The 25,586-nt window shown below is 54.9% G+C and overlaps 1 protein-coding gene across 1 annotated transcript in view; it reads left to right on the forward strand.

Annotated features, from left to right (window-relative positions):
* Positions 1 to 25,586, forward strand: part of TNRC18 (trinucleotide repeat containing 18) — an 85,950-nt gene that overhangs the window by 57,661 nt on the left and 2,703 nt on the right. The window contains exons 19-27 of the mRNA XM_030300950.2: positions 9,593 to 10,023; positions 14,201 to 14,356; positions 14,891 to 15,032; positions 16,830 to 16,947; positions 17,398 to 17,473; positions 17,564 to 17,672; positions 20,108 to 20,224; positions 20,928 to 21,092; positions 21,570 to 22,897. Of these exons, the coding sequence (XP_030156810.1) occupies positions 9,593 to 10,023; positions 14,201 to 14,356; positions 14,891 to 15,032; positions 16,830 to 16,947; positions 17,398 to 17,473; positions 17,564 to 17,672; positions 20,108 to 20,224; positions 20,928 to 21,092; positions 21,570 to 22,897 (2,642 nt within the window). The remainder of the gene's footprint in view (positions 1 to 9,592; positions 10,024 to 14,200; positions 14,357 to 14,890; positions 15,033 to 16,829; positions 16,948 to 17,397; positions 17,474 to 17,563; positions 17,673 to 20,107; positions 20,225 to 20,927; positions 21,093 to 21,569; positions 22,898 to 25,586) is intronic.

A 25,586-nucleotide genomic window follows, 5' to 3' on the forward strand; every position in this document is an offset into this window, starting at 1 on the left:
TGACAGGTGTGAGGTGGTATCTCATTGTGGTTTTGACTTGTGTTTCCCTGATGATGAGTGATGTTGAGCAGTTTTTCACGTGTCAGTTGGCCATCTGGATGTCTTCCTTGGAGAAGTGTCTATTCATGTCTTTTGCCCATTTCTTCACTGGATTATTTGTTTTTTGGGTGTTGAGCTTGGTAAGTTCTTTATAGATTTTGGATACTAACCCTTTATCTGATATGTCGTTTGCAAATATCTTCTCCTTTTAGTTTTGCTGATTGTTTCTTCAGCTGTGCAGAAGATTTTTATTTTGATGAGGTCCCAATAGTTCATTTTTACTTTTGTTTCCCTTGCCTCTGGAGACGTGTTGAGTAAGAAGTTGCTGTGGCCAAGGGACAAAGAGGTTTTTGCCTGCTTTCTCCTCGAGGGTTCTGATGTCTTACATTGAGGTCTTTCACCCATTTTGAGTTTATTTTTTGTGTCTGATGTAAGAAAGTGGTCCAGGCTCATTCTTCTGCGTGTCGCTGTCCAGTTTTCCCAGCACCACTTGCTGAAGAGACTGTCTTTCTTCCATTGGATATTCCTTCCTGCTTTGTCAAAGATTAGTTGGCCATACGTTTGTGGGTCCATTTCTGGGTTCTCTATTCTGTTCCACTGGTCTCAGTGTCTGTTTTTGTGCCAAGTTCAACACTTTTCTTAATTTATCTTGTGATTTCTACTTTTATCCAATGATTATTTACAAGTATTATTTATTTTCCAAATATGGTGGGCATTACCTTGTTATTTACTTGTTACTGGTTTCTAACATAATTCCATCTTGGTCAGAAAAAGCATATAATTTCAATCTTTATTGTTTATTTATTTATCTTTTGGGAGAGAGAGAGAGAGAGCGCGCGCGCGCACGTGCGTGTGTGTGAGCACGAGCAGGGGAGGGGCAGAGAGAGAGGGAGACACAGAATCTGAAGCAGGCTCCAGGCTCTGAGCTGTCAGCACAGAGCCCGATGCAGGGCTCGAACTCACAAACTGTGAGATCATGACTTGAGCCAAAGTCGGAGGCCCAAGCAACTGAGCCACCCAGGCGCCCCTATCATTTCAATCTTTTAAAATTTGAGGATATATGGTATTTCCTAGTAAATGTATTGTGTGCACTTAAAGAATGTGATTCTGGCGTCATTATACACAGTGTTCTGTAAGTCATTCCGTTCTATCAGGCAAGTCAATGTGATTGAAAGTATTAAGATCTTGTGTGTCTTTACTAGTTGTCTAGTTTTATCAGTTGCTTACAGATACATATAAAACCTCCGGCTATGGATTGCAGGATTTTCTTTCTCCTTATAATTTAACTCTGGACGTTTGCTTCATGTATTTGAAGCTCTGTTATTGGGTGCATATGTACGTTTATGAGTTCCTGTTTTCCTCTTAAAGTGATCCTTTTATTATTACCAAGTGTTCTATCTCTTGATATATTTTGTTTTGAAATCCCTCTTATCTGATATTAAACTGTCACTACCCTTTTTTTTTTAATTTTGAGAGAGAGAGAGCACACCCATGAGTGTGTGCAGACGATGGGAGGGCAGAGAAAGAGGGAGAATCTTAAGCAGGCTGCACGCCCATCGTGGAACCAGATGTGGGTGGGGCTTGGTTCTATCTCATGACCATGAAATCAAGACCTGAGCTGAAATCAAGAGTCAGATGCTTAACCTACTGAGCCACCCAGGCGCCCCACACTCCACCTTTGTTAATGCTTCCTCTTTGCGTGGTATGTCTTTTTCCACTCATGTAGTCACTTTACCTTTGTCTTAATATGTAAAGTCTCTTTTAGACAGCTTATAGTTGGGTCCTTTTCAATCTGTTTTGTAATCTCTGTCTTTTCATTGGAGAGCTTAATTTTTAAACATCTAATGTAATTATTGACATTCTCAGGTTTGAATCTACCCTGAAATCACAACTTTGTGGAGCTATAATTCACATCACATAAAATTCATCCTTTATTTTTTTTTATATATTTTTTTAACGTTTATTTATTTTTGAGACAGAGAGAGACAGAGCATGAACGGGGGAGGGGCAGAGAGAGAGGGAGACACAGAATCTGAAACAGGCTCCAGGCTCTGAGCCGTCAGCACAGAGCCCGACGTGGGGCTCGAACTCACGTAACACGAGATCGTGACCTGAGCTGAAGTCGGACGCTCAACCGACTGAGCCACCCAGGCGCCCCTAAAATTCATCCTTTAAAGTGTACAATTTGATGTTTTTTTTTTTTTTTTTGTATTCACAGAGCTGTGCAACCATTATCACTGTCTAATTTCAGAACATTTTTATCCCCTCGTCCCCGACAAGAAACCCCATACCTGTTCATATCACTCCCCCTATTCCCTGAACCACTATTCTCTGTCTTCTATGGATTTCTTTATCCTGGACATTTCATATAAATGAAATCCTACCACATGTGGCTTTTCGTATCTGGCTGCTTTCAGTTGTTGTAATTGTCTGAAGGTTCATCCATGGTATATGTCAGTACTTACTCCTTTTTTTTTTTTTTTTTAGAGCAGTTTTAAGTTCGTAGCAAAATTGAGAGGAAGGTACAGAGATATCCTCTATACGTGCTATGCACCCCCCCCACCCCCGCCCCACGCACAGCCTCCCCCCCCAATCATCAGCATTCCCCACCAGAGTGGTGCATTTGTTACCATTGATGAACCTACACTGACCCATCACTGTCACCCGGAATTCATAGTTTACATTAGGATTCACTGCTGGTGTTGTACATTCTGTGGGTTTGGGCAAATGTGTAATGGTGTAAATACACCATTAGAGTGTCATACAGAGTAGTTTCACTGCCTAAAAATTCTCTGGATTCATCCCTCTCCTCCCCTCGCACCCTGGCAATCCCTGACACTCTTAATGTCTGCACAGTTTTGCCTTCTCTAGAACGTCACATACTGTGCCCTTAAAGGTGTCTCCGTGTCTTTTCATGACTTGACAGCTTGTTTCTTTTTAGCTTTTACCTTTGAATAATATTCCATTGTCTGGACGGGCCACCGTTTACTTATTCATTCACCTGTTCAAGGACATCTTGGTGGCCTCCAGGGTTTGGCGCTTTTGACTAAAGCTGCTGTAATCATCTGTGTGTGGTTTCGTGTGTGTGGACGCAAGTTTTTAACCCCTTTGGGTAAATACCAAGGAGCGTGATTGCTGGATCGTATGGTAGGAACACGTTCGGTTTTGTAAGACATTGCCAGAATGTCTTACAAAGTGGCTGTGCCGTTTTGCCTTCCCAGCAGCGGTGAACAGGATTTGTCAACCCTTGCCAGCATTTAGCGTTAGTGTTTTGGATTTTGGACATTCTAATAGGTGTGTAGTGGTGTTTTGTTGTTTTAATTTGCATTCCTAGTGACATGAGGCGGAACATCTTTTCGAATGCTTCTTTGCCATCTCTGTATCTTTGGTGACATGTCTATTCCAATTTTTGACCCATTTTTTCAATCGGGGTCTTTTCTTAATGTTGAATTTTAAGAGTTCTTTATCTGTTTTGCAGAACGGACCTTTATCCGGTGTGTCTTTGGCAGATATTTTCTCCTAGTCTCTGGCTTGTCTTTTCATTCTCTTTATGGTGTCTTTCACAAACCAGAAATTTCTACTTTTAGGGAAGCCCAGCTTTCGTGGATTGTCCTTTGGGTGTCGTATCTGAAAATTCACTGCCAAACCCAGGGTCATCTGGATTTCTCTTACCTTTTCTTTTAGGGGTTTTGAGTTTTGCATTTTACATTTAGTCCTATGGTCCATTTTGAGTTAATTTTTGTAAAGATGTTAGTTCTGTGTCTAGGTTCACTTTTTTTGCGTGTGGATCTCCAGTGGTTCCCATACCATTTGTTGAAAGAACATCTTCTTTCTCCATTGTATTGCCTTTATTCCATGTCAAAGATTATGTGATTAAATTTATGGGAGTCTGTTTTGGGGTTCTATTCTGTGCCATTGATCTGTTTGTTCTTTTGTCAGTATCTCGTTGGATTACTGTGGCTTTATACTAGGTCTCGCAGTCATGTACTGTCAGTCTTCATACTTTGTCCTTCTTCCATATTGAGTTGGTCATTCTGGGTTTCTTGCCTCTCCATATAAACTTTGGCATTAGTATGTTGATGTCCACTTCTGGGGGGGATTGTATCGAATCTATAGATCAAAATGGGAAGAATTGGCATCTTGACAATATCAAGTCTTCCTATCCATGAACACGGAAAGTCTTCTTTGATTTCTTTCATAAGAGTTTTGTAGTTTTCATCCCATAGCTCTTGTACATATTTTGTTAGATTTAACCTAGGTATTTCATTTTGGGGAGTGCTAATGTAGACAGTATTGTGTTTTAAATTTCTAATTCCACTTGTTCATTGCTAGTATGTAGGAAAGTGATGGACTTTGGTATGTGAAGGTTGTAAAATGCAGCCTTGCTATGATTGCTTATTAATTCCAGGAGATTTTTTGGGTTTATTCTTTCAGATTTTCTACATAGATACTCACTCATGGCATCTGTGAACAAAGATAGTTCTATTTCTTCTTTCCCAATCAATATACCTTTTTTTTTTTTTTTTTATTGCATTAGCAAGGACTTCTATGATCTTGAAAAGGAGTGGTGAGAGGGGACAACCTTGCCTTGTTCCTGATCGTAGTGGAAAAGCCTCTATAGTTTCTTACCCGTAAATATGATGCTAGTTGTAAGGTTTTTGTAGATGTTGAGGAAGTTCTCCTCTGTGCTTACTTTACTGAGAGTTTTTATGATGAATGCATGTTGAATTTTGTCACGTGCTTTTCCTGCATCTGTTAATATCATGAGACTTTTCTTTAGCCTGTTGATGTGACGGACTCCATTAATTGTTTTTGATTTCTGAATGTTGAACAAGCCCTGCATACCTGGGATAAATCTCACTTGATGGTGGTGTATAATTTTTTTCATACATTGCTGGATTTGATTTGCTAATATTTTGTTGATATTTCGCATTTATGTTTATGGGAGATATTGATGTGTAGTTTTCTTTGTCTGGCTTTGGTATTAGGATAATTCTGCCCTCGTAGAATGAGTTAGGAAGTATTCCTTCTGCCTCTGTCCTCTGGAAGAGATGGTAGAGAATTGGTATAATTTCTTCCTTAAATGTTTCGTTGAATTCAACAGTGACCACATTCGGGCTTGGCATTTTCTGTTTTAGAAGGTCATTAATTGTTGATTCAACTCCTTTAATAGATAAAGACCCTTCATAAAGACCTGTTTCTTCTTATGTGACTTCAAACCTTTTTATGTCTATATAATACTCCATTTTATGAGTATACCACATTTTGTTTATCTACTCTTTTGTTTTCGTTTGGGGGCTATCGTGAATAATGCAGCTCTGAATATTTATGTACACGTTTTTGTGTGGACATGTTTTCAGTTCTGGCTGCATTGTTTTTCAATGTTGATTCATTTTTTTTTTTTTTTAACGTTTATTTATTTTTGAGACAGAGAGAGACAGAGCATGAACGGGGGAGGGTCAGAGAGAGGGAGACACAGAATCTGAAACAGGCTCCAGGCTCCGAGCTGTCAGCACAGAGCCCGACGCGGGGCTCGAACTCACGGACCGCGAGATCATGACCTGAGCCGAAGTCGGACGCTTAACCGACTGAGCCACCCAGGCGCCCCTCAATGTTTATTCATTTTTGAGAGGGGGGGAGAGGGAGGGTCAGAGAGAGAGGGGACACAGAACCTGAAGCAGGCTCCAGGCTCCGAGCTGTCAGCACAGAGCCCGACCTGGGGCTCGAACTCACACCGTGAGATCATGACCCGAGCTGAAGTCGGATGCGTAACCAACTGAGCCACCCAGGCGCCCCTGTTCTGGCTACAAATCTAAGGGTAAAATCACTGGGTTATTTGGTAACTTAATGTTTAACCTTTTGAGAACCTGCCCAACCGTTTTCGAAAGTGGTCTCACCATTTTATATTCCCACCAACAGCCTTTGAGAGTTCCAGTTTCTTCACATCCCCCTTCTTGTCGTTATGTTGTTTTGTGGTTTTGATATGCATTTCTCCCGATGACGGTGAGCAGCCTTTCATGTTGCTCAGCCGTCCGTATGTCTGGAGAGGTGCCTATTTAAATCCCTATTTCTTAATTGGGTTGTCATTTTGTTGTTACGAGCTCTTTGTACATTCTGGCTGTAACTCTGACTGTGCTTCGCAAGTGTTTTCTCCCATTCTGTAAGTTGTCTGTTTATTCTCTTGGGTTATTTGAAATAACAGTTTCCAGTTTGCATGAAGTCCAGAGAGATCACTTGCACTTCGGGCGTTTATGCAAACAAGTATTGCCTAACCCAAGGTCACAGAGATTTAGTCCTGTTTTCACTGAAGAGTTTTATGGTTTGTGACTTACATTTAGGTCTGTGATCCGTTTTGAGTTGATTTTTTGTGTATGGAGTGATGGAGGGGCCTTTGCACGTGAAGATCCATTTGGCCCAGTATCCTATGTGTTGAGAAGTCCGTTCTTTTCCCATTGCACACTCTTGGTGCCCTTGTGAAAAATCAGCGGAACCTAAATATGAAGGATTATTTCTGGACCCTCAGTTCTAGTCCATTGATCTCTATGTCTGTTCTTAGCCCAGTAGCATCCTGTCTTGATTACTGGAGGAATTATTGTAGGAAGCTTTGAAATTGGGAAGTAGGAGTCCTCCATATTTGTTCTCCTTTTTCAGGATTGTCTTGGTGCCTCAGAGTCCTTTGCATTCCATAGGGATTTTGGGATTAGCTTGTGAATTGCTGCAAAAAAGCCACCTGGGATTCTGATTAGGAATGGTGCTAAATCGGGGAGTGTTGGCATCTTGACAATGGAAGTTTTTTAATCCAGGAACATGGGATGTCTTTCCACTTATTTGTGTCTTTAATTTTTGTCAACAACATTTCATAGTTTTCACTGTACAACTCTAGGACTCCTTTTGTTAAACTTAGTTTTAAGTATTTGTTTTTCTGATGCTATTGTAAATGGATTCTTTTCATTTTTGGAGTGTTCACTGCCAGTGTATAGAAATGCAAGTGGTTTTTGTATATTGATTTTGTATCTTGTGACCTCGCTGAACTCATTTGTTCGTTCGAATAGGTTTTTAGTAGATTCCTTAGTGTTTTCTATAATACAAGATCATGTCATCTGCAAATAGAGCGGCGGATGGGTATACCTTTTCTTTCTTTTTGTAGCCTAATTGCCTTGGCTACAATATTCTGTACAATGTTGAACGGAAGTGGCAGGAACAGGTATCTTTGTCTTCTGATCATAGGGGTTGATAATATTCATTCTGCCACCATTAGGTATGATGTTACTGGTGGCTTTTTTATGGCTGTCTTTGTCAGGTGGAAGGAATTTCCTTCTTTTCCCAGTTTGAGTGATTTTATCACGAAAGGGTGTTAGGTTTGGTCAGTTACTTCTTCTGCGTCTATGGAGGTATTCCTGTGGTTTTTGTCCTTTATTACGGTATATTACACTGATTTTTTGAAAATCTTTATTTATTTCTGAGAGAGCGAGAGGGTGAGTGAGCAGGGGAGGGGACAGAGGGATAGAGGGAGAGACAGATTCCCAAGCAGGCTTCACACTGTCAGCACAGAGCTGGTCATGGGGCTTGAACCTGTGAACCGTGAGAGCATGACGTGAGCCGTAACCAAGCGTCAAACGCTCAACTGACTGAGCCACCCAGGCACCCTCACGTTAATTTTCTTACACGTCGAACCAACCTTGTATTCCTGGAATAAATCCCCCTTGGTCATAGCGTATAATCTTTTTTTACCTATTTCTGGATTATGCTCATGTATGTTTGTGAATTGTTACATCTTCCTAGTGAGTTGGCCATGTATTATGTAAATATATCCTTTGTCTCTAGTAACAAGTTTTGTCTTAAGGAAGGTCAGTTTTGTCTGATGTTGATGCTTATGCTTATTCGGCTCTTTTTGGTTAGTGTTTGGATGGGTTATCTTTTCCATCCTTTGACTTGCAATCTCTTTGGGTCTCACCCTTCTGTTTTATATTTTTTGTGCTTTTTGTTGTCTGTTCCTCCTTTGTTACCGTATTTCTTGGGGGCGGAGGCAGGAGCACAGGACACTGGGTGGGCATCACAGACAGGGACCCTGCTCCCTGCCGCGGCCCTGTGGGCGGTGAGGGCTCGGCACGTCCTCCCCTCTCCCTGGGCTTCCTGCGTGTCCCCACTCGAGGACAGGCCTGTCCCCTCACAGAGCCCGTTTCCTGTGTCCCAGGCACCATTCATGCTGCCCCACTGGCTTCATAAGTATTTGTCCCCCGGGCCGACCTTACTCCACACTTGCAAGTGTCCGCTGCCCGTCGCTGCTCTGTCCGTTCTCTGGCCCTGCTCCCTACGCGGCTCACCTGCAGCGTTTCGCTGCCCGGGGGTTTCCTTCCGGCTCTCTGCAGGGGGCTGTCATCAGGTGGGTCAAACCCGGCAGCAGAACCCCAGCCTTTTATGGCCTGCACCCTGATCAGCCATGAGAGCCCCCAGCTGCCTCCCTGTGCGGTGGGAAGTCCGTTAACAAAAGCTTAATTAATGGGATCATTAAGCTTTGCGAGTGGATCCCTCCCACGGAGTGTGCCCCCTCCCAGCCTGGCTGCATCTGTTGGGCGATGGGACCCGGCCTCCCCGAGGAGGCCTTGTGGGCAGGCTGTCGGCTTCCCAGGGGTCATCAGGCCTGCGGTAGTAAAACTGGGGATCTGCATCCGGGGCACAGGGCCGGACCGGATAGACAGACATGGATGGGAGCCCCCTCCAGGGGGGTGTGTGCCTGCGGTGATGGAGGTGTGGACAGAGGATCTTCCCGGGTGCTCAGTGTGTCTTCTCCACTAGGAGGCCGCGGATTTCCAGGTCGAGGTCAGGGGAGAAACGGTGCCCCAGGTAGAGGGACCAGCAGCAGCAAAGGCCCGGAGGTTGGAAGGGACAGAGCACAGCGGGGTGTCGGGGAGAGGGTCTGTGTTCAGGGAGCCCAGGGGCTCGAGGGTTGGGATCAAGGCTGGCCTCGTGTCTGCCGGAAGGGAGAGCCTCGGCTGACAGGAGGCAGCTGGGCCCCAGGGCTTTGAGTTTGGTGAGGCCTGCCCTCTAGAAGAGGAGCGGGTGCCAGGGACCTTCCAGCTCTTGAGAAGAGGCACCAGGAAGTAGAGGAGAGGCCCCACCCGGCTTGGGGATTTCACACGGGCTTTCCGCATGCCTCCCGTGGACCTGCTGCCCCTGCAGGGCCTCGGGCCCTCCCCAGCCTGCCCTGGCTTCTGGGATTCCCACCGGGCATGCAGGAGGCAGTGGGGAAGCTCGTGGGGGCCCCGGGCAGGGATCGTCACATTCCCAGGGAGTTGAGTCTGGGCAGCCAAGGGGGGTTTGGGACAGCAGCGGGGCCAGCAGGACCTGCCACTCACAGGTGTGTGGCAGGTGAGTCTTCCTCCTCTGGGCCTCTGTTCCTCTCCTGGATACAAGAAGCCTCCCGCGGGCAGCGAGGTGCCCTGGAGGAAGGGTGGGACGGTGGCCTTCTGCTGGTGGCCAGGGCATCTGGGTGGGTGGGAAGCAAGGGTCCCAGGAGCCCCCGTCCACAGCCCCTGCCCTTGTCCGCATCCAGGCACGGAGTTTGAGTACACGGACTCGGAGAGTGAGGTCAAGGTGCGGAAGCGGTCGCCTGCCGGGCTGCTGCGGCCCAAGAAGGGACTGGGGGAGCCGGGCCCCTCCCTGGCCGCGCCCGCACCCAGCGCCCGGGGCCCCGGCCCCGCCGGCCCCGACAAGGCCAAGCTGGCGGCAGAGAAAGGGCGCAAGGCCCGCAGGCTACGGGGCGCCAAGGAGCCTGGCTTCGAGGCGGGGCCCGAGGCCAGCGATGACGACCTGTGGACAAGGCGGCGCAGCGAGCGCATCTTCCTGCACGACGCCTCGGCCGCGGCTCCGGCGCCCAGCAGCGCGGCCCCCGCGGCCACCAAGCCCAGCCGCTGCGGCAAGGGTGGCCCGCTGAGCCCTCGAAAGGACACCGGCCGCGCCAAGGACAGGAAGGACCCCAGAAAGGTAGGGCCCTCAGTGCGGGGGGGGGGGGGGGGGGGGGAGCAGCGGGAGGGGGCCCCGAAGGCGGGCCTGACTCCTCCCAGCCACGGGCCCCTGGAGCCCTGCCGGCAGTGGGCGTTCAGACCCGGCCTCAGAGGGGCTCTTACTTCCCGTCTCAGGCGCAGTCCTCACGTGTGAGTGAGGTGCAGGGACCCCTGAGTGCGGTTATCAAAACACCGGACACCTCCATTTTTTTTTTTTTTAACGTTTATTTTTTGGGAGGACATAAGTGACAGGGGAGGGGCAGAGAGAGAGGAACGGAGGATCTGAAGCTGGCTCTGCGCTTACAGGCTGACCTCAGCGAGCCTGATGCAGAGCTCGAACCCATGAACCTTGAGATCATGACCAAGCCAAAGTCGGCCACTCAGCTGACTGAGCCACCCAGGCGCCCCTTAAATTTTTAAATGTTTATTTATTTTTGAGAGAGAGAGAGACAGACAGACAGAGTGGGAGCAGAGGAGGGGCAGGAGAGAAGGAGACACAGGATAGGAAACAAGCTCTGAGTCAGCACAGAGCCTGACGCAAGGCTCGAACTCACGAACCATGAGATCGTGACCTGAGCCAAAGCTGGACGCTCAACCGACCGAGCCACCCAGGCGCCCCTATTCAGTTTTGAGAGAGAGCGTGCGCACAGGTTGGGGAGGGGTAGAGAGAGGAGGAAGAATCCCGAGCAGGCTCCGTGCTATCAGCATGGACCCTGATACGGAGCTTAATCCCATGATCCATGAGATCATGACCTGAGCCTTAGTTGGGTACTTAACCGACTGAGCCACCCAGGCGCCCCTAAAATGCTTGCTTTCTAAGAACCGCAGGACAGTCAGACCCTTCTTGCACTGGCTGCTAGGAAGCCACCCCCTTTGGTTGTTGCATTCAGACCTCCCCATCCCCGTCCCCGATGGAGGACGATCTCTCAAATACCGGTGATGTTCTACGTAGGAGGTCGAGAAGAGGGATGAGGGTTGGCACTGATTTCCCGGTGACGGGGCTAGTGAGGAAGTGGCTGTCTTCCGGTGTCGTCCACGGTGATTGGCGCCCACCTGTCTGCCCACAGCTGAAGCCCTCTCAGGTTTCTCCGGGCCTCGGAGGGAAGGTGCTGGAATAGTATGTACAGCTCATGGTGATCACACCAGATGGTCTGAGGCAGGGCCCAGGCCAGGTCCCACCCCTTGAGCACCTCTGCTACTTCGACTGGTGAAGGACAACTCCTTTTCTCCACTCACGACACTTCTGGCCCCGACTCCCCGGGCTTGGCACAGACCCCACAGGCAGAGGGCCCGGCCCCCACTCTGCGCGCCAGTTCCAAGTTCAGGGTGTCACCTGTGCTTCTTCTGGCGGACGCACCAGCTGTGTACTGGGGGTACCCAGGACCCGCTTCTCAGGGGTTCTGGGAGGCACTTCACTTACTATTACCGTTTACTAGAAAGGATACGGTTCAGCAACAGCCGGATAGAAGACATGCCCAGGGCAAGGGATGGGGCAAGGGTGCGGGCGTCCGTGCCCTTTCCCGGTGCGCCGCCTCTCCAGCACCGTCACCGATCTGGAAGCTCCCCAAACCCCGTCGTTCAGGGTTTTATGGAGGCTTCGTCACGTTGGCAGGATCGGTTATTAACTCCATCTCTGGACCCTCTCCCTGCCCCGGAGGATGGGGGACATTGGAACTCAGAGTTCCTGGCTTCTCCTGGCTTGGTGTTTCTCGTGAGCCGCCCCCCGTTCCGAGGCCAGCTAGGGACTTACCCACAGTCGCCTCATTAGGACAAAAGACTCTCCTGTGATCCAGGAAATTCCAAGGGGTTCAGGAGCTCTTTGTCAGGAACCAGGGGCAGAGACCAAGTAGGTATTTCTTACTGTGTCCCAACAGAGTGCTCACAAAACCCTGCGAGGTAGGTTACTCATGTTAACTACACAGGTGGCCTTGTAACTTGCCCAAGGTCACGGCAGCTACTGAGCGTCCCAGCTAAGCTTTGAACACCCGCCCCGGGCCATGCTGCCCCCTGGGCCCTTTGCCAAGATATGGTACCTTCTGCTGGGGAGAAGATCGGGGGCTCACCCAATCCCAGCCTTCTGATGACACAGTAAGAGACTAGAACAGGAGAGACTAATTGTCAACAAAACAAATCAGATGCCAGTGAAGTCACCACAGGAGCAACCACTGTTCATAGTGTTTTGAGACCCGCTTTGGTATCCTGCTTTTTTAGACTTGGATATTCCCACTTGCCATCAGCCTTATTTTACTTTTTTTTTTTTTTTAATCAGTATTTCTAAATGGCTGAATAACATCCCTCCATCTGCACCCACCCCTTGGTTTTCATTCTCCGCTGCCATCAACCATGCGGTGATTGGGTTGAGGATGGTATTTTCCTGCCATAATGACCATGGCAGTGACCATGTCTGTTCTGGGTACAGAGCTTGTTGGAGTTCTTTTCTCACTCGAATAATAATAATAAGTTTCCCAGAAAAGGGCTCTCTCATCAGTGGGAAAGAAAGAGGTCTCAATTATACCTGATGATAACACTGCCTTGGAAGATACAGAAAAGGAAGCAAATACAAGTCCACTCAGAACTTTGCTTGCTGTCCTCCGCTGGCCCCATGTGCACAGCTGCGAAGGTAGACGCCCATTCAGTGAGCTGTCCGTTTTCAGCAGGTGTTTGTGGAGAAAGGTTGTTCCTTCGACCCCCTGGATGCCTTCCGATTTCAGAAATGTGAACAGGATTAAGGCATGATGCATCAGAAACAAGAAAATATAATCATATGTGTATTTCCCTCTCCCAAATGGGGATCCAGACTGAATACCTTCTATCCCTGTAACACTGTCTGTTTTGACCCTTATAATGCTGTTTGCTGTGAATGTCACTTGTCTGATAGGAAGTTGTGACTTCCGCTGTGGTCTTGGTAACATTTGTCCAGTGTTTTTTTTAATATTTCTTAATTTCCCACATCCTCCGGTCCTTTGACTTGGTTGTTTTGTTTCAGGAATGTGTCTTTTAAAAAGCATAAAGTTACCTCTTGCCCCCTGCCGCCCACCTCTCCTGGGTCACGGAGATTACAGTCTGAGCTTCCTTCTGGCGCCAAGTATCCCCACTTTGTTGTCCTGGCCACGGCGCCCCCTGCCTCTTCCTGGAGCAGGACTCTCAGACGCTGTAGCAAAGCTTGTAACTGTATCTGTAGATGCCCCAGTGTTTCCCTGACAGGCCGCAGGACAGACAGGTTGTTTCCAGCGCTTTGCTCTGATAAACGAGGCCATGCCCGTGGGGTTGGACTGGTTTCGAGGCTGCGGGGACGAGTAGCGGCCCCTCCACCCCACCGTGGGGGGCGGGGCTGAGTGCAGAGAATCCGCGGAGCCTCCACCCGGCCCTGTGGTGGGGGCAGGGAGCAGCGAGGCTGGGGTGGGCGTGGCTGAATGCGGACCAATACGCAGCGAGCGGCCCCTTGCCCCCTGGGGGCGGGGCTTGGAGCTGGGGTGGGCGTGGCTGAGCTCAGAGTTACTCAGGCACGCCCCAAGTGACCCGCCGCAGCCGAAAGGGTCTTCGTCCTTCTTCCAGGAACGTGCCTGTGGGACCACCCGGCACCATCCTGGTTTTTTGTGGCTTCATTTGGAAGCGTGTTAAAATGGAGGCAGCCGATGCATCCATCACCGGGTTGTGGGAGGGCGGTTGAATGAATGGCGCCCCCTCCCACAGCTGCACATTGAGCAGCTGTTAAAAACAAAGCGAAGCAGTCTCTATATCAGACATACTTGGGAGGGAAAGCTGCAAAGCAGGACATTTGGCAAATTCCCATTTGTGTTAAAAAAAAAATACCGATTGTGCACAAACGTATCTTCATAGCCTGTGTATTTACTCCGTTGTATGTGCTTTTGGAAAGCTCTGGAAGGGTACACCACACAGCCACTAGTGACTCTAGTTAGCGCTGTGCACTTGACAGGATTCATTGGAGAAGTTGCACCTATATGCACTTTGGTAATTTTTTTTTTTTTTTTTTTTTTTTTTTTTACAATAAGCAACATATAGTAGTAATGAAGCAGTTAAGATGAAGAAAAGATGAAAAACAAACGTATTTGGGGGAGGGGAGGGAAGGGGTTTCGTTCCTTTCCCGGGATGGCGAGGACGGCCTGTGATGGCACCTCTGTTGCTTCCTCCCCCAGAAGAAGAAGGGGAAGGAGGCCAGCTCAGGAGGGGCAGCGCTGCCCCCGCCCCGTGTTCCCGCCCTGCCCCCAGAGGCCCGGGCGCCCCACACCAGCTCTCCGGCCACTGCCAAGAGGAGCAAGGCCAAGGCCAAAGGGAAGGAGGTGAAAAAGGAGGTGAGGCTCGCGGTGCCCCAGGAGCCAGGTCCTCATAGGTCCCTCTCAGATGGGGCATGCTGGGCGTGCCCACCCCCCACACCACCTTGTCCCCAGCAGGCTGCTTTTTTTTTTTTTTTTTTAATGTTTATTTTTGAGAGAGAGAAACAGAGCATGAGAGGGGGAGGGGCAGAGAGAGGGGAGACAATTCGAAGCAGGCTCCAGGCTCTGAGCTGTGAGCACAGAGCCCCATGCGGGATTAGAAACCACAAGCCATGATCATGACCTGAGGCGAAGTTGGACATGCAAGTGACTGAGACCCCAGGCTCCGCCCCCCCCCCATGTGTGTCCGGAAGTGCTGCCTCAACCCACGCAGGCCCTGGCCACTCGGGTTGCTTGCCGATCTCATGGACACCACCCCCTCGGCCCCGCACCACTCACGTGGCAGATGCCCCTGCAGCCTGACCGAGACTCCGGGGTTTCCAGGGAGGGTCCTAAGCAGCGGGACTTGCACGGCGTGCCCCGAGCCGTGGGTCTGCTGTGCTCTGTCCCCAGAACCGGGGGAAGGGGGGAGCCGTGAGCAAGCTGATGGAGAGCATGGCTGCAGAGGAGGACTTTGAGCCCAATCAGGACTCGAGCTTCTCTGAGGATGAGCACCTGCCACGTGGTGGGGCTGCGGAGCGGCCACTGACTCCAGGTAAGTGCCCTCGATGCCCTGTCGGCTCAGGCCCAGAGCGTGTGGGGGGTGGGGGTGGCTGGAGGTCCCCCTGGGGAAGCAGTGGGCAGGGGCTGAGCTACCCCAGGGAGTGGGCATGTGCAGGGGCCCTGAGGTTGGGTGGGGGCATGGTATCTGTGGTAAACCGAGAGAGGCCGGCTTGGCTCTGGTTTAGTAAGCTGGGTGGGGGAGGAGGGAGAGGCAGGCGGCCCCATCTCTGGGCTGTGGTCACAGTTTGCCCTAATGAAAATAAGAAGCTGTCCGCGGCTGGAAGTAGATGAGGACAGTCGGACTGGTTTTGGAAAGTGCTTTCTGACTGCTTTGTATAGAATGACTTGGGGGTGGCCCTGAGGGGGACAGGAGTCCAGGTAGGGAGGCCCTTGTGGGGATCCGGTGAGCGATGGTGGCAGGGGCAGCACGGAGGGATATGCGGTGGGTTTGAGCATGTCGCGAGGGAGAGAGGGGCTGTGTGAGCAGACCAGAACGAGTGAGTATGGGTGGCGGTGGGGTGGGCGTGTAGGGGGAGCAGGGAGAGATCACGTGGCACACTTTGCTGGCTGGAGTCTGGGGTGCCTGGAGAACATCCGGGTAAATGACATACACCTGGCACCTGGACCCAGGGGTGTGGAGCTCTGAGGAGAGACTGAGGATGTGAATTGGGTGGGGCGGGTGTGGAACAAGAGGATGTGCAGGGCTGGGGAACTTAATCACCTGATTGGGAGTGTATCAGTCAGCTGTTGCCGTGTAACAAAGAGTTACCCAGTGGTAGCTGGTAGTAGGTATCCATTATGGGTCTCAGTGGTCTGTAAGGCAGCCGGGCTGACCTCGCCTGGGCTTTTTGCCACAACAGCAGGACAGCTGGAGGTCCACAGACGCAGGGTCAGCTCCACTCCGGGGTCGTTCACCCCCTGGGCCTGTGGGTGAGCCGGGGCGTGCTTTTCCTGGGGCCGTACTGCCAGAGGCTCACGAGGGAAAGTGGGAGCTGACCAGACCTCTGGAGGCCTAGATTCAGAATCAGTATTTGATCACTCCCACCCTCGTGCCATTGGCCGGAGGAAGTCTCACGGCCACACTCAGCGACAAGGGGTGGGTGTCCACTCTGCCCATGGTGAGGCTGTGGCAGGGGTGTGCGTGCAGGCAGGAATGAAGAAACAAGCGGGCCAGCAGCGAGCCGTGTGGGTCATGACAAGGTGGGGCCGGATTCAAGGTCTCCCAGGGCAGGAGGAGGGAGCCCTGGAATCCAGAGCAGTGTGGTCAGTGTGGAAAAGGAAAATGGGGAACATCTGGTGTGGGGGTTCCGGAGGGGGTGGCCTCTAAGCCGGGGAGGGGGGGGGAGAGGCAGCTTTCAGCTGAGGACAGGTGAGGAACGCGGAGAGCCTGGCCTGGAAGTTGGGCCAAGGCGAGGATTGGTTTCCACCATGACACATAGCATTCCAGGAAGAGAAAACACCAGTGGAAAGTCCTGGAGGTCTGGTGGGAGAGGCAGCGGTGGACGGGCTGACGACCTGGGGCCTCAAGCCCAGGCCCCAAGGGTGGTGGTCTTTGGGTGGAGGAGGGGTGGCTTGTGTAGGCGATCACACTTGGTTCACACCTGCCTGGGATCTCTGCAGGGGCCTGGGCCAGGAGGGGAGGGGCTGTGCACGGCCCCCCCACATGTCCCTGCAGGGGGGCATCCCTGCCACCCGGCAGGCCTGGGGGAAGGGAGGCGCTGGGCGCGGAAGGAGGGTCTCTCGGCTGCCCCCTGACTCCAGCCCTGCCTCCCTGCGTGTCCCCCTGCAGCCCCGCGCTCCTGCGTCATCGACAAGGACGAGCTGAAAGACGGCTTACGTGTGCTTATCCCCATGGATGATAAGCTGCTGTATGCCGGGCACGTGCAGACGGTGCACTCGCCAGACATGTGAGTGGGGGCCTGGGCGGGGGGTGGCACCGGCCTCAGAGCCTGCGGACCCTCCCCCAGTCCAGGGCCCAGGGGGCCTTGCTGGGCCTCTAAGGGCGGGTTGCTTTGCTTCTCTGAGCTGCGACTGCTTCTCCCTAGAACCAGGTGAACGGTGCCCGGGAGGGCGGTGCCCGCTGAGGGAGGCCCCAGTGGGCGTGGCCAGCCGGTCTGTGCTGGCCTCTCTTGGATCTGAACCCCCTAGCTGTACAGATGAGGAAACCGAGGCCCAGAAGGGGAGAGCCTCGCCCCAGGTTCAGACCGCACGCCAGCAGCTCCCCAGGCTCTGACGTGCCATCGAGCGGTCTGGGAGGCAGAGCTGGCGCCGCTGGGGCCGGTGGTGGAGGTGCAGGGTTCCTCCGGGAGGGGCCGCCGTCTCCGTCAGCTCACACCGCGCCTGCCATGGCCTTGCAGATACCGTGTGGTGGTGGAGGGCGAGCGTGGGAACCGGCCCCACATCTACTGTCTGGAGCAGCTGCTGCAGGAGGCGGTGAGGGGGGCAGGGGAGGCGGGGCCGCCGGGCGGTTGGGGGCCGGGCTGTTCCCGGTCACCCCTGGCACTCAATCCTTCGCCCTCGCAGATCAACGACGTGAGGCCGGCCTCCACGCGCTTCTTGCCACAAGGGACCAGGATCGCAGCCTACTGGAGCCAGCAGTACCGCTGCCTCTACCCGGGCACCGTGGTCCGAGGTGAGGCATCCTCGGCATCCCCCCCCCCACCCAGATCCTCCCCCTCATCCCCCCATTTCCTCGCGTGGCTTCCGGCAGGGCCGGCCCGGCGCTCAGGCCCTCGGTCCGCTCTCGGCTGCGCCGGCTTCACACCCAGCTCCTCGGGGACGGTGCTGCACCAGATTAACAGATCCTGCCGTCGGGGGAATTGCTCTCATTTCCCATATGGGGACACGTAGGACGGGGCCCCCGAAACTGGCTTGGGTCACGTGGATTTCGTCGGCTGCTGTGAGTCTCGTCCTTGAGCCTGGGTCACGTGCTCGTTCCCGACACCAGCAAGTGAGGTTGCCTTTCTGATTCCACTTGTGACCCGGGAGAGGAGACGGTGGCCACCCCGGGAAAACCGGGGTGTTGTTAGCCGAGTAAGAGATGGGAAGCAAGGCTGACATAAATAACAGGTGCCCCAGAAGCTGCAGGTGTTGGACAGAAACCGCAGATCCTCACACGGTGCAAAACTGACGTTTCCAGGAGCTGAGCTCTGGATGTTCGTTCTTCAGACCAACAGCCAGATGGCAGATACAGTGTACCCGCTGCGGCCCGACATCCACACCCACCCAGGAGGTGGAACACGGATGCGGGGCAGGAAGTCTCCCCCGCCCCCCCTGCCCCAGAGAGACCATGGCAGGGTCACTCTTGGTCCGTCCCCTGGGGATCACTCAGAATTCCATTTCTGCAGCTCCTGTGTTTCATCCGCGTCTTTCTCTTCCTTGTTCCGTTCCCTCGTTTCCATGGAGAATCTTTCTGTAGCTTTCTGAGAGAGGATCCTAGGAGGTAAATCCCTCTAGTACACGCATGCTTGAGATGGCTTTATTTTGGCATGTTCTTAAAAGATAGTTGAGCTGGGGATAAAGTCAAGGTTGGAAATAATTTTCAAAGTCACTGTGCCTTCCGTTTTTATCTGGCTGTCGACGTCTAAATTTGATGTCATTGTTAAAACTACATCTTTGTAGGAGCCCTGCTTTCTCTCTGGAAGCTTTGAGGGTGTTCTCATTATTCCTAGATCTGGAATTTCATGTGGGTTTGTGTATGTCTGTACATGTGTGAATATGTGTGCGTCTGTCTTTGTGTATATCTGTTTTTGTGCATGTCTCTATGCACGGCTGTGTGTGTCTATGTGTCTGTGTGTGTGTGTGTATCTGTGTGTGTGTGTGTGTGTGTGTGTGTGTGTGTGTCTGATGTGTGTCTGTGTATGTGTCTCTGAGTGTCTCTGTGTGTGTGTGTTGCTGGGTGTTTGGGGCCTGAGGGCTTTGTGAAGCAAATTTCCTTTGTTCTGGAAACTCCGTGTGTGGCTCTCCAGGAGCCACTCCCTGTCCCCTGCAGCCCTCCCTGGGACCGCGTGCTGGCCTGCAGTGCCTGTTATCTTTATTCCTATCGTCTGTTTCTTCACCTTTTTGTTCAACCTCTCGGGAGGTTTCCTCAACTAACCCCGACCTTCTGGCCTTTCCATCTACTGAAGTTTTGAAATTCCTGCTGTCGTGTAAGAAATTCCTAGAGTTTTTTCTTATTCTCTGCATGTTTTTTTTTCCCCCAACTTTTTGTGTCCCGTCTTCTTGTTTTTATCTGATTTTGTTTCTTACCACATTTGCTGGTATCCGTGTTCTCTTTTCATAAACTTTGCGGAGAAAGGACTGTTTCCACGTTTGGGTTTCTGCAGCTCCCTTTTCTCCTGACTTGCCCTTGCCGTCTCTTCGGGGGTTCTGTGCTCTTCAGCCTCCTGACCTCTCTGGTCCGTGTCTGTCTCGTTGAGAGGCTGGCCTCTCGGGTCAGGTGGTCTGTACTAAGCAGATGGGAAGGCCTGTGCATCGACAGGCACGTTTTGTGGCGACCCCTGGTCCCCATTACCCATGGCTTCCTGCCACCGGCCGGCAGACAGTCCTTGGGGTTTGGGGACCCACCTAACTCTCCTATGCCCCAGGAGTAAATCCTCTGCCTGTCCGGTGTTGGGGTCCCCCGACCCCTGCCTACAGAGGCGCTTGGCGCCTCTTGGGCCCGAGCCTGGCAGGGCTCCCTTGTGAAGCAGGCCCCCTCCCAGGCCCCCAGCAGCAGGGGAAGCCCTTCACCGTGCACGTGGTGGTCTGGGAAATGCCCCGCTCCCGCAGTCGACAACTGACCCACCAGGTCCGGCCTGCAGGCTTCCCGCCCCTGCTCTTGCTTCCCTGTGCTCTCGGGAGGGTCTTGGGAGCGAGTCAGGACACACGCTGGGTGGAATGGCAGGTGCCAGTGCTCCTACTAGACCACAAGACTCTAAGACTCACATTCTGTACCATTGGATGCGTGCCGCTACACATCGCAGGCCCAGAGCTGCTCACCGGCTGGTTTCTGCTCCCCTTTTGCCCTTGTGGGCACTGGAGAGCGGGGGTCCGCTGGCGTCCTTGACCCTGCCCCTCTGCCAACAGGCTTGCTAGGCCTCGAGGACGACGGGGACCTGATCACAGTGGAGTTCGATGACGGGGACACGGGCAGGATCCCCCTCTCCCACATCCGCCTTCTGCCTCCCGACTATAAGATCCAGTGTGAGTGGCGGTCCTGTTGCCCTGGTAGGGGTGACCCCCACGTCCACACCGGCTCCCCTGCGGGCCCAGCCCTGGGCTCTGGCCACCGTTCCGACCGTTTGCACCCGTGGGACGGAAATGGCAGGAGCCACGGGTGGGGCTCCCACAGTGGGCTCGGGGGAGGGGCTCCCGGGCTCCCCAGGTCCGCGTCCCCGAGCAGTCCAGGCCGTCGAGGCTGGTCAGGCACCGTTCCCGATGGTTCCGGGCTTCACCTGTCCACGAGAGCACGGAGTTCCTGGCTTCGTCCTGCGCATCCAGAGATCCCATTCCCCGTGACTGACCAATACGAAGCTCAGCGTCAAGGAGGGAAATGACTCTTCCTGGGGTCCTACATCTAGTTAGAGGCAGAGCCAGGACTTGGACCTCCGGGGGTCTGTGGTTTTGAGCATCCTCCAAGTGGGTTATAGAACCCACGAGAGTGGATCTTTGCTCACTCCCACCCAGTCCATTCATTCGGGGACCCCTGTGGCGCTTTTTGTGCCTGCAGACCCCTGAGCTGCGTCCCTGCAGAGGGAGTCCCCCTCTCCAGCTGCACAGCCCCTCCAGGCAGGCCGAGCGGATTCAGCCGCAGGGCCTTCCAGTCCCTGTCCCCCGCGATGGATGACGCTCTGGTGGCTGGGAGAGCAGAGACCCAGGCCTGAGCCACCGTGTCCCTCTCCCGCAGGTGCGGAGCCGTCCCCAGCCCTCCTGGTGCCAAGTGCCAAGCGCCGCAGCCGGAAGACCAGCAAAGACACCGGGGACAGCAAAGACGGGGGCACGCCGGGGTCCGAGGAGCCGGGCACCAAGGCACGAGGGCGTGGGCGGAAACCCAGCACCAAAGCCAAGAGTGGTACGTTAGCCCCAGCTCTGCCTCGGCCGAGGCACAGGGGCAGGTGCAGGCATGGGGGGGGACTTGCTGCGGACGCGGGATGCCGTGGGGTCTGCGCGCAGAGACTGCGCCCCCCCTCTGTGGGAACTCAGCCGCAGGGCCGCTCGGACCCTTTGATAGAGTGGGACACTGAGGCTCAGGGAGTCAGCGTTCATCTGCCTCGGGCAGAGCTGACTCCTGGGCAGCCGAGTTGTTCACGCCAGAATCCAGAGACAGGTGCTAAGAGCCGAGGCTGCCAAGGACCGCTTGGGGGTCACCACACATGGGATGACAGCGATGTGAGAGTCGCTCATCCTGGGCCCAGAGCGGGCAGCGTCCAGGCCCAGCACCCGGTCACCGCAGAGGAAGCAGCAGGGCCAGCGCAGAAACCGGGCTTTTGGGCTCGGGAAGCCCCTCGCTGCCCTGACCTCACGTAAGCTTGTTCCTTCTCTCTTCTAGACAGAGCCACCGTCCTGGAAGAGGGGGGCCCGACAGAGGAGGTCCCCAGTACCCCGTTGGCCCTGGAGCCCATCAGCACCCCAGGCTCCAAGAAGAGCCCCCCAGAACCCGCGGACAAGCGAGCCAAAGCCCCCAAGGCTCGCCCGGCAGCCCCGCAGGCCAGCCCCGCCCCGTCCACCTTCACCGGCTGCCCGGCTCCTGAGCCCTTTGGGGAGCTGCCGGCCCCCGCTGCGGTCCTGGCCCCCACCCCCCTCGTCGCCATGCCCATCGCCATGCCCGCCACCCGCCCCAAGCCCAAGAAGGCCCGGGCCGCGGAAGAGGCGGCCGCCAAGGGCGCCCGGAGGCCCGGGGAGGAGGCCGAGCCGCTCGTCAAGCTGGACCACGAGGGTGTGACGTCGCCCAAAAGCAAGAAGGCCAAAGAGGCCCTGCTTCTGCGGGATGACCCCGGAGCCGGGGGCTGGCAGGAGCCCAAGGGCCTCCTGGGCCTGGGCGGCTACCCGCCGGCCACAGGCAGTGGCGAGCCCAAGGCCGCCCGGCCCAAGTCCGGGGACGGCGACCTGACCCAGGAGCCCGGGGCCGGGCTCGAGTTCGAGGACTCGGGTGAGCCCAAGAGCCCGGACAAGGGCCAGGCGGAGCAGGACGGGGCCGAGGAGTCGGAGAGCGGCGGTAGCAGCAGCGACAGTGGCAGCAGCAGCAGCAGCTCAGAGACCGAGGGGGAGGAGGAGGGCCAGGGCGGCGGCGGCGGCCGGAACTGTAGCGCCTCCAGCTCCAGGGCGTCCTCCTCCTCGTCCTCGTCGTCCTCCTCCTCGTCCTCATCCTCTTCCTCCTCGTCCTCCTCCTCGTCCTCGTCGTCCTCCTCCTCGTCCTCGTCCTCCTCCTCGTCCTCGTCCTCCTCCTCGTCCTCCTCCTCCTCCTCGTCTTCCTCGTCCTCCTCGTCCTCCTCGTCCTCCTCCTCCACCACGGACGATTCTTCCTGCAGCTCAGACGACGAGGCGGCGCCTCCCGCCGCGGCCGGCCCCTCGGCGCCGCCGGCCCTGCCCGGCAAGGCGCCCAAGCAGGCGGGCAAGGCTCGCTCCTCTGCCCCCTCTCCGGGCAAGAAGGCCCCGGCGCCCCCGCCCCAGGCGCCCCCGCCGCAGCCCGCGCAGCCTCTGCAGCCCAAGGCTCAGGCCGCGGCCAAGAGCCGACCCAAGAAGAGGGAGGGCGTCCACCTCCCCACCACCAAGGAGCTGGCCAAGCGGCAGCGCCTGCCGTCCGTGGAGAACCGGCCCAAGATCGCCGCCTTCCTGCCGGCGCGGCAGCTCTGGAAGTGGTTCGGCAAGCCCACCCAGGTAGCGGAGGGCGGAGGGTCCGGACGTGGTGTTCTCCGGCGGGCCGGCCCCCCGGCCGTGTGCTCCCCCTTTGGGCCCCCCACGGGGCGGGTTGGGGTGAGGCCGGGGACCCCGTCTCATACCCGGGTCCCCCGAGTCTCGGGGCGCCCGAGCGCACCCCCTCTGCCGGCTCCTCCGCGGAGTAGTGCCGCCCTCGGTCTCGGGCCCAGCGAGAGAACACGCGGGGACGGATGCCGTCCCCTCCAGCAGGCGCCCGGTCGCCCCGCAGGGGGTCTCAGAACCCCGTGGCCCCACAGCCTGTCTCGGTGGGGGCGTCGTGTGTAGCGGCACAAGGGCTCCGGGCCTCGGGCTGACCGTGTGGCGACCCCGGCAAGAGGCACTTGCTCCTCTCTGATGGCAGTGGAGGGCTGGGGTGGTCTCCCTGCCTGGCTGGCTCGGGTGTCCCCTCGCCCACAAGCTAGCCAAAGGGAGAAGGTTCTGGTTGGGTCCCGTGGCCACCTCTGTAGACAGAACAGTTCTCCAGAAGGAGCCCTGCCAGCTCACCCGTGTGCACCCGCGGCCGCGCACCACACACGTACCTGTACGCGCACACAGGCACCGTGAGGCTCCCGCGTGCAGGTGGGGAATAGCCCCGTGGTCACCGGTCCACCCCGTGCCCCTTGTCCACGGGTACGGCTCACAGGTTCGCCTGCGGTGCCTGTCTCCCTGGCCCAGGCCCCCTGAGGCCACACCTGAGGTGGGCTTGGCGTGATGCCCCCCCGGGTCTGTTCCCCCTCCAGAGCCGTTTCCCGCCAGGGCAGGTGTGGGGAATTGGGGGTCGACAGTGATGAGCTTGGGGGGGGCGTCCGACCGTGCACCTCTCGGGACCTCGGGAAGCTGCTGGTGTATTCGTGTTGTGTTAGCTCCCTGGGTTCAACGAGGCCGGAAAAATTGGGGGGAGCTCTGAAGACCCCAGCTCGGGGGTTTCCATCTTCGTGTTTTTTGGGGCCCCCTGTGCCAGTGACACCAGGGGCAGTTAGAGTCCCCCAGAAGGGTCCTCAGAATGGGGGTGCAGAGCAGGGCATCTGGAAGCAGTCGGCACTCTCCTGAGGGCGTCCCTGCTTTTGAGGCACTAACTTGAACCTGGGGCAGACAGCCTGCGTCTCTGACGCTGCGGGGCATAGGTCGTCTGATGTTAAGCCCACCTGGATTGCTGGCCCCGGATGAGAGCTCCTCTCTCAGCAGGGCCACCGCCGGGGACGGCAGAGTTGAACATGTAGAACCTTCCCTGACTCTCCTGACCAGGCCCCCTGGAGCTCTGATCCCAGCAGGTGCTTTATTGGGACGTATTGAGGAGTGACAGCTTCTGAGCTGAAGGCGGCACATCCTTGCCGTCTCGCCTTCACCGTGACCGACTCGTTCCGTATTCTAGCATCTGCCACTTGCAGATTTACTAGTAATGCCGAGGTTCTTACTGCTGCAGCGGACGGAGCACAGGGCGGAGCTTAGTGGCCACTTTAACAGAAAATTCCAGGCTTCAGGTACAGCTGGAGCCCAGGTGTTTGAAGGGCCGTCTTCAGACCTCCCTGTGGGTCCACAGTCCAGGCTTCCGTTTCCCCTTCCTGCCTTTGCGCTGGTCTCCTGCTCAGACAGCCCTTCCCTCCTGGCAGCAAGCAGCCTCAGTGGCTCCCGGCTCGGAAGTGGCACTAGAGGGGAAGTGTCTTTTTGCAAGGGGCTCAAGCGAAAGCTGATAGAACGCTCTTGGCTCGTGTGCCGAGCCCGCTTCTGAGCCAGTCATAACACCAGCGGGAGGGCAGGACGTTCAGGGTGTCCACACCGAGTCCTGTGCTCACTGCAAGGGCGGGATCAGCCCCCCGGGGGGACCGCATGGAGTGAGGCGGCTCTGTGAGAAGGGAGTAGCCGGCGGGTGCCGGGCATGTCACGGCGGCCAAAGAGGAGTTGGTGTAGAAATCTTAGCCGTCCTCCTCGCCTCGAGTTTATTTTCAGCCTTGAGCTGAAAAGTGAAAAGCATTTGAGCAGTTCACAGGACATAGCAGAAATCAGTGACAAGGACCTCTGAAAATCCATCACCACCAGAGATCCAATGAATTAAAAGTGGAAAAAGCGCTTGTTGGAGGAAGTTCGAAATTGGCACGTAGTTTTCTCCCGTTGGGGCAAATTGGCTTTGAGTCATCTGGCAGCCGATGTGAAAATGGCATAGTGATTTCAGATCTTGGTTTGAAGAGAGGATACGCCGGGTCACCAGAGGGCAGAGCTTTGCAGAGGCCTGGATCCTGGAGGTTTGGCCCTAGGGACGGTGACAGGCCCCAGAGCTGCCTGGGGCTCTGATGGGTTTGGGGTCCTGATGACAGGCAGGTCTCTTCCCTCCTCGGAACCCGCGTGTCTGTCCCCATGCTGGCCCAGGCCGGGGCACTGAGCAGGCTTCAGGAAATGTTTGTCAGGTGACTAAGAAAAGCCCGGCACGCGATGGGCCTGGCAGACGCGAGTCTGGTGCTGGCTCCTGCGGGCCCCGGACGGACTTCAGGGGCTTCCCCTGGGGTCTGGCACCGTCCCCGTGACGGCCCTCAGCCCACGTCCCCTACTCCGTCGCCCCTGGTTCGGGCCACTTAGGTGGCCGACTCCCAGCCCCACGCTGCCTGCGGGGACGTAGAACGAGGCTGTGCAGCAAGTGCCCTGTGGCCCCGGGGCC

Source organism: Lynx canadensis, chromosome E3 (genome assembly GCF_007474595.2).
Source record: "Lynx canadensis isolate LIC74 chromosome E3, mLynCan4.pri.v2, whole genome shotgun sequence".
Taxonomy (NCBI): Eukaryota; Metazoa; Chordata; class Mammalia; order Carnivora; family Felidae; genus Lynx; species Lynx canadensis.